General features: G+C 37.2%; 1 protein-coding gene across 14 annotated transcripts in view; it reads right to left on the bottom strand.

Annotated features, from left to right (window-relative positions):
* The window catches only part of IPO11 (importin 11), a 217158-nt gene that overhangs the window by 106897 nt on the left and 98745 nt on the right, over positions 1–11516 (bottom strand). For 12 of the 14 annotated variants that reach the window (XR_016220816.1, XR_016220815.1, XM_051853725.3 and 9 more), the window contains 4 exons: positions 9772–9805; positions 9540–9580; positions 7854–7970; positions 2501–2614 (listed from right to left, as the gene is read on the bottom strand). Coding sequence is in view for 12 of the 14 variants with exons in the window: in XM_051853725.3 (XP_051709685.1) it covers positions 2501–2614; positions 7854–7970; positions 9540–9580; positions 9772–9805 (306 nt within the window). In the remaining 2 variants the exon portion in view is untranslated. Of the gene's footprint in view, positions 1–198; positions 572–2500; positions 2615–7853; positions 7971–9539; positions 9581–9771; positions 9806–11516 lie in introns of those variants that run through there. The other 2 variants (XM_089313236.1, XM_089313235.1) reach the window with 1 other exon arrangement.

The following is an 11516-nucleotide window of genomic DNA, read 5'->3' as shown; positions in this document are numbered from 1 at the left end:
AGAAGCAACCGGGACAGAATCCAGTGCCCCAACCGGGACTAGAACCCGGGGTGCCGGCGTCGCAGGCGGAGGATTGGCCTATTGAGCCACGGTGCCAGCCACATCTCATTCTTTACACGAAGACTCAATCTTTAAAGTATCTGGGTTACTGGTTCAGCAGATGTCAGGAAAAACAATAACTTTGCAGTAATCAGAATGTTATCCAACTGTATATTGTTTATTTTATTATAAGTCCTGGTGAACAGTGGTCAACAGTTTTTTAAAGTAAGCTACATAGGCTCAACAGTATGATTAAAACATCTAATGTAAAAAAAAGAGGACTAAATCAATGTTCAAGTCCCAGCTGCTCTTCTTCGGATCCAGCTCCCTGCTAATGAGCCTGGTAAAGCATAAGACAGCCTAAGTGCTTGGGACCCTGCAGCCACATGGGAGCCCCAGATGAAGCTCCTGGCTCCTGGCTTCAGTCTGGCACAGCCCCAGCTGTTGCAGCTAACAGAGGAGTGAACCAGGGATAGAAGAGCTCTCTTCCTCTCTCCCTCTTCACTCTATAAGTCTTTCAAAATAATAAATCCTTAAAAAGACAGAGAGAGAGTACATTAAAATGCTGAAACAAGAGGATACACTATATGCATTCTATTTATAGCTAGAAAGATAAAGATTCAGTCATAAGAATTCAAATATATTCTTCCACAAAACAGGAAATGGAGAGAAGCAGCAAGAGACTGTAATTTTCATTTAAAACAAAAACAAAACTTTAAAGAACTGTGGACAGCTTTGTGGTCCAGCAGGTTAAGCAACCACCTATGACACTGGCATCCTATATGGGCACCGGTTTGTGTGCCCATTTGCTCCACTTCTGATCCAGCTCCCTGCTAATGGCCTGGAAAAGGAAGCAGAAGATGGCTGAAAACGAAGATCTCTCTCTCTCTCTCTCTCTCTCTCTCTCTCTAGCTCTGTCTTGCAAATCAATCAATCAATAAATTAATTAATTAAATGGGAGGGGAGGAAATAGGAAGGGGGAGGGGAGGAGGGAGGGGGGAGTGGAGGGGAGGGGGGGAGGAAGAAAAGGTAGAAGGGGGAAGGGGAAGGAGAATGGTTAGGGGTTAGGGGTTAAGGGTTAGGGAAAAGAAAAGTCCCAAACAATTCATGAGTGTTATACTCTGGCTGCCTAAAATCACCTGAAGTAATACTGCCTGAGAAGACATATAATGTTTTTTTCACATCTCTTTACTAACCTTCCAAGCTAAAGCTAAAAACATATTTTGACAGACATATAATACAAAGAATCTAGGGGTCTCTCTTTGTTCCATTACTTAAAAATGTAATTGCAGAATGGTTATGAACCCTCTATCAGCCTTTGTATCCTCTTCTATAAAAAGGATATGATCTTTACAGGTTAATCAAATTAATTAAAGAGCAAGCAGGAAGTGATCCCAGGCCAAACACTTAATTTTTAAAAAGTGCTTTAGCAGAGGGAAGGACAGAGTTATTGAATGGTATAGATACAATTTTACAAGATTAAAAGATGAAAGATGGATGGTAGTGATAGCTGTACATTATGAATACACTTGTATTTACTTAATACCACTGAACTGTACATTTAAAATTGGTTAAGGTGGAAAATGGTTGTTACATGAATTTTACCACAAGAAAAAATTGAGAGAAAATGTCCTTTAAAAATATTCATCTATCTGAAACTGTTTTAGACAGAAATCTTTAACACTCATCCATAAATATTTACACAACAAATGACCTAAGTTCAAAAAATAGCAAGATGCCTGAGAAACAGTTTTTTAAATTAATATTAGAAAGTTTCACAGTAGTTTATACTTAATTTAGAGGGAGATCTCCAAATGGACAATTTCTAAAAACTGAATATGAGATCCATAAATTCATGTGAGCATCCTACACCCAGAATAGTCTAGCTTGCAGAATGCTCCTTCCCTCTACATGCTCACTGTGATTCTACAATTCATCTTCATGGTTCTAATGAGAACTGCAGGTCAGTTCTCACTCTTTCCACACTATCTGCCTACATCTCAATACTACAAAGTCAAAATGTCCAAATTGAAAATCACTGCTCTCCCCTCAAAAGCAGCGCACCTGTTTCCTGCCTTTCCAAAAGATAAAAAGGGAAAACCTTTATCTTAAACAAAAGGTAAGAATGAAAGCATTGACTAAGCTTCTGTAGAAAAGCCAGGGAAACAGCTTGAGTAGTTCAATGGCCTACACAAATTCTAACTCTGTACCATCACTGGAGACCATTACAGGTAATAACAGAAATTTTAGTAAAAGTAGAAAATATTTTTCAAATGTATTCAAGAAACTTCCAAAATATTTTTACTCATACAAACGTTTGTAAAACCACTTAGATCAAAGTAAAATGTGGAGTATTTCACTGCTATTAATATAAATCACAGAAAAATAATGAAAAAAATTTAAAGAACAACAACAAAGAAAAAGCAAACAAACTAAGAAGCTCTGGAGAAAAGCAATTTACCTGAACAAGATGAATTAGTGTGGTCAGAATAGCACATCGCAACATATTGTGTTCTTCGCTCTGCTTCCAAAGAAGAGGCAAGTATTGTACCAGACATCCCACATACGGTCGGATCTATCACAGCAACAGAAGTGTAAGAAGCAAAAGCATCATGTTACTAAACAAGGCGATTAACGTCCAGAAACACCAACAGAGCACTATGAAACCTCAGGCAGCAAAAACTTAAAATTCCCTACATAGAATGTATTAAGTATAGACCCTCTTAAAGACAAAGTAGACTGTATGGTGAGACCCAGTGTTCTCTGGTAATTTTAAACAAGTAGCAAATTTACTGACTGAAAAACAAATGCAAACATAAAACAATATTCTTTAGAGGTAGCAGAAAATGCTGACATATCCTGCTTCCTTTTTAGTACAACAGCTTACTAACTGAATATTACACTATATTTTAACAAGAACCTGTATGTATTCACTCATTCATCAAATAATTATTTGAAAGCATTCTCCAAGTTTCAGAGCTGAGGACAAGGCACTGGGAAAAAAAAGAATATTTTAAACACACACACACACACACACACAAGCACGTACGCGATGTAACAGGATAAGAGCAACGATGAAGGCAGAATCAAGATATGGTGGAAACATGGCAGAAGAAAACCATTTCCAAAGAATAAAATTGTCACACACACTATAGGTTAAGTTAATCAATAGTATATACTGAGCATTTTTTTCAGTTTTGCTAAGTGTTCTATTTCAAAGATCACTCCAATTAGCTTATAAAAGCATGCTGAACACACAGGTTTAAAGTACCTACCTCATTCATACTCAATTAAAAACAGCAAATAACAACACAATTTACTGAAAAGGAAAATAAACTTGCTTTCATTTGGACAAATACAGAGGATACTCTCCAAGGATTGTTCGAATGAAACTATATGCTATGAATTATAAAGGGGTAATAAAACCAAATACATGGTAACATCCGAAAGCCATAACATATTTATGATCCAATGTAGCTGTTCATTAGAATACCTGATGTCCTAAACTTAAATTAGTGCTTCAAAAATAGTATTTCAAAAATCACCCAAGAGTCACTATTATGAAAGATGAAGAAAAAAAATATCTGGGGATTACGGAGAACACAGTGGTGATGTGAGAACCAAAGAAATTCGAATGGGGTAGGAGGTAGAGAAGCTAAAAATTCTATTACTGGGGCTGGAGTTGTGGTATAGTGGGTAAAGCCACCACCTGTGACACTGGCATCCCATATGGGTGTTGGGTCAAGTTCCAGCTGCTCCACTTCCAATCCAGCTCCCTCCTAATACACCTGAGAAAGCAGCAAAAGATACCCCAAGTACTTGGGCCCCTGAACCCACGTGGGAGACTGGGAAGAAGCTCCTGAGTCCTGGTTCCTATTTCAGATCAGCCCAACTCCAACCATTGTGGCCATCTGGGGAATGAACCAGTAGATGGAAGATCTTTCTGTATCTCTCTCTAACTCTGCCTTTCAATAAATAAATACATCTTTTAAAAAAAAAAAAAAGGATAGTATTGGAAACCTGACTACTGACTTGATATTCAATAACAGGCTTCGACAATGTAGGAGAAAAAGCATACATCCTTCAACAAGAAGACAGAGATTGAATATTTTGAGATAAAGCATCATCATGTCTGCAACTACAAAATTCAAATGGTTTAACAACAATTTGTATTTGTTGATGTAAGCAGACATAGAGAGCAGATGTGGCAAAATGTTACTTAACTGATGAAACTAAGTGAAGAACACATAGGTATTGGTCTAGTAACTTTTCTGCAGGTCTGAGATGGTTTTTTTTTTGGTAAGATTTATTTATTTATTTGAAAGGCAAAGCCAGCCTCTTGAGATTTTGCAATTAATGAAAAACTATTGTTCATATACAATTTTGGAAGGGATTACATACAACGCATGGGTTTTAGAGGAAGCCCAGCATCATTTATTTGTATAATATAAAAAGAAAAAGAAAATTAAGAATGTCTTATACTTCAACAGAGCGATCTAAATTTCATACCTTTCAGTATGGCTACAATCAAAAATAACAAGCATGAGGGTAAGGGTGTAGAAAAACTGGAACCTCTATACACTGTTGATGAGAATGCAAAATGATGCAGCTAATGAAAAATAGCATGGAAGACCCTCAAAAAATGAAGGGTTACCAAATGATCTATTAATTCCCATTTCTATTTATCCAAAAGAATAAAAAGAAATCAGAAGTATGAAGAGATTACTAACACTACCATATTCACTGTACCACAATTCACAACAGCCAGTATGTAGAAACAACTTTACTGTTCACTGATGGGGGAATGTATAAAAAAGATCCATGGCATGCATGCATACACACACACACACACACACACACACACAAATATGGTATATACAGTCAGCCTTCTGTGTCCACAGGTTTCACATGCACGATTCAAACATCAACTGGGAAATATTTAGGGATGTGTCTGTCTTGAACAGGTACAGATACTTTCTTCATGGCATTGCTCCTCAACATACTATAACAGTTACTGACACAGCATGTATATTACATTAGATACAAAAAGTTATCTAGAGATTAATTAAAGGAGGAAGGCAGGCATTTGGCACATGGTTGAGTTGCTACTTGTTGCACCTGCACAACATATCAGAGTGCTTGGTTTGCATTCCAGCTACTCCACTCCCAATCCACTCTCCTGCTAATAAACACCCTGCGAGGCACCAGACGAGGGCTCAAGTAGTTGGGGCCCTGCCACCTATATGAGAGACCCAGGTTGAGGTTCAGGCTCCTGCTGAGCCTGGCACATCCATGGCTGTTGTGGGTATCTGGGGAGTGAATCAGTGCGTAAAAAAAAACTCTTTCTCTCTCTCTCTCTCTCTCTCTCTCTCCCCCCCTTTCAAATAAAGAAATAAAAAATTAAAATATATGTATAGAAAAATAAATAAAGTATATAAGATGTATATAAGTTATATGCAAATACCACAACAATTTATATAAAAGACTTGCACACCATGGGTTTTGGTATTCGTGAGGGGTCCTGGACCAATCTCCCATGGACACAAAAAGGTAACTATACACCATCATTCAGCTTTTTTAAAAGGAGGGAATTCTGCAAAATGTGACAAGATGAATGAACCTTAAGGATAGCATGTTAAATGAATTAGGTCAGTTACAAAAAGACAAAGGCAATCTGATCCACTTATATTACGCATGTAAAATAGGCAAATTTAGAGTCAAAATTTAGAATTGCCATGGTCTGGGGACAAGGGAAATGGGGTGCTACTAAACAACAGGCATTAAGCTTCAGTTAAGCAAAACGAATAAACTCTAGCTGGTGCCGCGGCTCACTAGGCTAATCCTCCGCCTTGCGGCACCAGCACACCGAGTTCTAGTCCCGGTCGGGGTGCCGGATTCTGTCCCGGTTGCCCCTCTTCCAGGCCAGTTCTCTGCTGTGGCCAGGGAGTGCAGTGGAGGATGGCCCAAGTGCTTGGGCCCTGCACCCCATGGGAGACCAGGAGAAGTACCTGGCTCCTGCCATCGGATCATCGCGGTGCGCTGGCCGCAGCGGCCATTGGAGGGTGAACCAACGGCAAAGGAAGACCTTTCTCTCTGTCTCTCTCTCACTGTCCACTCTGCCTGTGAAAAAAAATAAAAAAATAAACGACTAAGCTCTAAGGATCTGCTGTACAATCCTGCATCAATAGTCAAAAATAATGTATTGTTGAAAAATTTGTTAAGATTATAGACCCTACGTTTATAAAGGTTCATACCACAGAATTTGGGGTAAGGGAGTAGTGAGTATTAAGTCTCATGAGTTAGTTCATAGGAAGATCACAATTTTCATTCCCAGCACATTAATAAAAACCAAACATGACACATTCTCAAATGCAAAGATCTCCATTCTCTGGTATTTTAAAAAATGCTTTAAGTCCTTGGGGCCAGTGCTATGGTGCAGCAGGTTAACACCCTGGCCTGAAGTGCTGGCATCCCATATGGGCGCCAGTTTGACCTGGCTGCTCCACTTCAGATCCAGCTCTCTCCTGTGGCCTGGGAAAACAGAAGACAATGAAAAAACTGAAAATATTTTTTCTTAAGCCATTTCCTATCCTAGGCTGAGTTCTGAAAATCAAAACTACTACTGGATAACTATATCCTATGTTTCTTATTGATGATGCAGTCACTTGAGCTGCCTTGGCTCTTTGTGTTCTAAAAGATAGGTATGAATAGAAAACACAAAAGCATTTTTAAGTCTGCTAAGCAAAAAGAAATTCAAAAATGGTCTGTTTTAGCCAGAGGCTTAGAAAGACACAGATAAGAATATTCAGTTCTACAATAAAAAAATCTTTAAGAAATTCCTATTAATATTACTTAACTATTTAAAAAATAGAATAATAAGGACAGGGATTGTGGTACAGTGGATGAAATCATGCTTGGGACATCTGTATCCTATACTGGGGCACTAGCTCAAGTTCCAGTGGCACTGCTTCCAATTCCAGTTTCCTGCAGACATTTAGGAAGTAAAACTAGTGGATGGAAGATATTCATTCATTCATTCATTCATTCTCTCTCCCTTCTCCCCTAGATTTAAAAAATAAAATTAAGTAGACAATGTGAAAGAAATTTCACAAAAATGAAAGCTTGTCATCTGCAGTAAAATGAATGGAACTGGAGGACATTATGCTAAGTGAAATAAACCAAATACAGAAAGACAAATACCACTTATTGTCTCTCATATGTGGACATTTTAAAAGTTGATATCAGAATAAAAGAGGATTAAATGATAAATATATACAAAGCTCTTAGCACATAAACTGGTAGGCTGTTACCTAATAACTGATAACGATTCTCAACAACTGCTTTAGAATTAATAAATAGGCTCAAGGTGCCAAAATTCACAAACAACAAATTCTAGAGCAAGCTCTCTAAGAGTGTGAACTCCCAATCAGTTACCTTTTGTTAATCCCTTACAGATTTATTTCAGCACTTTTCAAAGAAAGGTATGTAAGAAGACTCCGGTAATTACACTGTGGTTTCCTAGATTAGGAATTTTTACAAAGATTAGGAGTTACAGGGAAGCAAATTAATATAACTGTTAAGAGCCTTACACGTCATTTTTATAATATGGGTATAATATGGCCTTGACTACAAAATACACTTAATTTTTTATACAAAAATAACACATAAGAAAATGTGCATGTTTAAAAGTCGTTATGGCTACCACCGCAAACACCGTATTTTGAGAAGTTTTAATATAAATGTGCCTAAAACATGGAACATTCTGCTTTCTAAACGTCTCTACATTGTTGATCCAATTTTAATGTTTAAATTACCTGCATGTTGACTCTTTCAATCACACAAGAAAGTACGTGCAAAACGTGCATCTTTGTGTCACACTCTGTAACTTGCTGCAGTAGTTGAAAAAGTAGCGTGAACATGGTTTCCAAATACTGCAAATATAAAAAAAAATTTGGAATAGAAATGTAAAGATCTCTACATAGATGTAGATGGAAAAAATACATAAATCATAATGTCAAAGAAATAAACAGAAAGCTAAAATGTTAGCATTACTAGACTTTAAATTGTACAAGCTGTCAATATCAAAGTGATTCTTCTCTTTACTGCTGTTAAATATGTCCACTTCACAATTTAATTCATCTATAAACTGAGTTAACATATAGTAGAGTGTCTAAATTGTGAATATTTAAATCTTATACTATTAACTAAGGCTTTCATGTAGACCTGTTGACAATACAAAATGTTTTCTTTTGCAAAATTTACTCATTAAAGCAAAAAGAACACCAATATTTCACTCACGTGGCAGTTAAATGCCATGGCACTTAACATATGTTGCATGGAGATATAAGTTTTTGTAGCTATACATTTGTTATACAACTGATAAATATTTATTAGAAAACAGCAAACAAACATCATCTGCCTGGTTTTCAACTCCTACATTAAGAAAATTATGTTAGAAACTTATAAATCACAAGCACTTACTTAAACTTGTGTTCTTTCAGATAACTAGTTGATGTTTATAAAAATATATCAAACATATTTCTTTCATCCAAAAATTACTAGTGATAATTTTGTTAAAGAAAAACCACCGCTCTACAAGTTTTCCCATCCTTGCCACTCAAAGAAGGACAAACAGATATTTTATCATTTAACTTTCTTCTCATATACTCCTCTTAGGAAATACAAACACCACCCCCTCAAGCTTCTTAACATATTTGGCAAGTGTTTAATAAATACCAATTATGTAAAAACAACACTCTAGGTGACAGAGGTTGAATGATGTCTATGATTTGTCATCTGTTCTTCAAGCAACTTGCAATCTGGTGTAGGATACAGAAATATATTCACACATAATACAGGGAAATAACAAAAGGAGTACAAGTAATAGATGCAGGGCTGGCGCTGTGGCACAATGGGCTAAGTCTCCACCTGCAGCGCCAGCTGGTTTGAGTTCCAGCTGCTCCTCTTTCAATCCAACTATCTAATATGACCTGGAAAAGCAGTAGAAGATGGCCCTAGAGGTTGGGCCCCTTCACCTGTATGGGAGACTCAGAAGAAGCTCCTGGCTTCAGATTGGCTCAGCTCAGGCCATTGTGGCCAGTTGGAGAGTGAACCAGTGGATGGAAGACCTTTCTCTCTGTCTCTCCCTCTCTCTGTCTATAATTCTACCTCTCAAATAAATAAATACATAATTTTCTTTAAAAAGTAATAGATGCACATGACATGAAAACACTAGATTATAATTATGAGAAAAATTAAGTCTGGTGGTCAACTTTAAAATTGATGATAATATAGCTAACAAAAATATACAGATTAAATGTGACTGTTACCATAAAAGTACCTGAATAGCTATAAATACAAGTTATATCCTCTAAAGTAATCCAAAACACTTTAAAATTAAGCTTTAAAAAATAACATATATATATAATTTCAGAGGTAAAATAACACAACGTTCAAAAGACATGAACAGAAATTGTTTTCAAATCTCGAAATATGCTTACCGGTAGAAACTGATCTGTTCTAAATTCAAAATCATCAACAGGTGAAAGACAGTTAAGGAATACTGAGAACCAAAAGATAAAGTTAGCAACAAAAACACATACCTGAAAAAAATGCAATTAACCAACCAAAAACTACATTTTCAACTATCTCCTAATTTTGCAAAATAATTTCAAAAAGTACAAAAGTTAGAATTCTTTGCAATAAAGCACTTATATATTTTTCAAAGGATATTTAACTTCAGAGTTGTAGCTGTTTCAATACGGACCTAAAAGAAAGTATACTATGAGTTTTCAATCATTATAGAACTACTAAACATCATTAACTACTAAATGTCATTTTATTCCAAATCACTTTCTTTACTCATTTTGTTAATAAAGCCACAGAACATATGACATCCAGAAATAAAGGATACTTCCCTTAGCTTGCAGCAAGAGAGAAAAAGTAAAGGTAAAGTTAGTGTTATTCCCACTCTTCTCAGTTCCCCATAGTTTGCTTAAGGAGGGTTTACTCCAATGGGTGCTTCCAGCAAGAAAAATAATTTGCCATCAGGTATGTGGAGAGCCTGGGACTGAGCGAGAAGTATGTGCAGGTGACTCCAGAGTAAAAGAGAAGGTTGAGTAGCAGGCACAAGGTGAAGCCGGGCCAGCTGGAAGATGGGTAAGTGAAGGGTTCAGGAGACAGGAGGAGAGGGAGGAGAAAGAATATAAATTCCTATTTGTAATTTCAGTGACAGTAAAATCTGAAATACCCAAAAGATATGAGAGTCTATGAATCCCAAGCTCATAAACAGAGTTATACAAGCTCCCCACCTCCTAAATCACATAATCTTTGTGTACCAGCATGTTATACAGGCAAATCACATACATTATCACAACAGTGTCCTAATTAATTCTCTTTCAAGTTTTACCTCTCACTTGATCAGCTAAATTGATATGGGCTGATATTTTCAATTTCTCCATAAAATAACACAAATCCAAGTCATAACTAAATTCTATATTCTAGTTTATAAGATATTACACCAAAAATTAATATTTTCTGGCTAAGAGCCATAACTTTCTTAGGGGTGACACTTTCCACATCTGTAATGATTACTTTTTCCTTGCCGCCATTTTTCAGAACGTAAGTTTTAAAACGTTTTAAGGAGCTCTGACATGCAGATTAGGCAAGTTCTCTGAATGTAAGGTATTCCATCATGAAACCCATAGTTCCTAAGAGCAAACGTACACAGAGTTGTTCAGTAAACAATTGCTGAATAAATGGAGGAAACGGAATATCCTCCCTTAGTAAGATTTTAAACATTACTTTTCAGACTGTCTGAAGGAGAATGAAACCCTAAGTATTCAGATCTGGTTCTAGACTGTAACTCGGCCTGTGAGTCTATCCTTACTCTCCCATCCCCTCCATCATGAAACCTCAGAAAACTCATGAAAAAATTAACAGGTTAATTCCACAGCAGAGACCAAGCACAACCTAGGAATAAGGAACTCTTCAATGACCCCCGAAAGCATGAAACAGAGAACATGAAAAGAAACCACAGGTCAACAGCAGTCAAAGACTAAGCAGACACTGCTGTGCTAGGGTCACTCCTGACTGCACCCTGGGATAACTGTCAGGGTGGTTCACTTGAGTTCTGGATCTGGGCTGGCCTCATGCTTGACCACTTCAACATCCCGCACGTAGCAGTGTCTCAGAGACTTAAGAAAAAGTAAAAAAACAATCTGCTAAGGAGAAATAATACCACGACTTCATAATCTGGCTGTTTAAAAATTCCATCTTCCTTCTTGAATTCTCTCCCTTTCTCACCTCCTCTAATTCTTTCAAAAAACATTTGCTAAGGGGCCAGCGCTGTGGCACAGTAGGTTAATCCTCCGCCTGCAGCACTGGCATCCCATATAGGCGCCAGTTCAAGTCCTGGCTGCTCCACTTCTGATCCAGCTCTCTGCTAGGGCCTGGGAAAGCAGTGGAGGATGGCCCAA

This window comes from Oryctolagus cuniculus, chromosome 14 (genome assembly GCF_051225735.1).
Source record: "Oryctolagus cuniculus isolate XC-2025 breed Fujian yellow rabbit chromosome 14, ASM5122573v1, whole genome shotgun sequence".
Taxonomy (NCBI): Eukaryota; Metazoa; Chordata; class Mammalia; order Lagomorpha; family Leporidae; genus Oryctolagus; species Oryctolagus cuniculus.
This window is presented reverse-complemented; position numbering and strand designations above follow the sequence as displayed.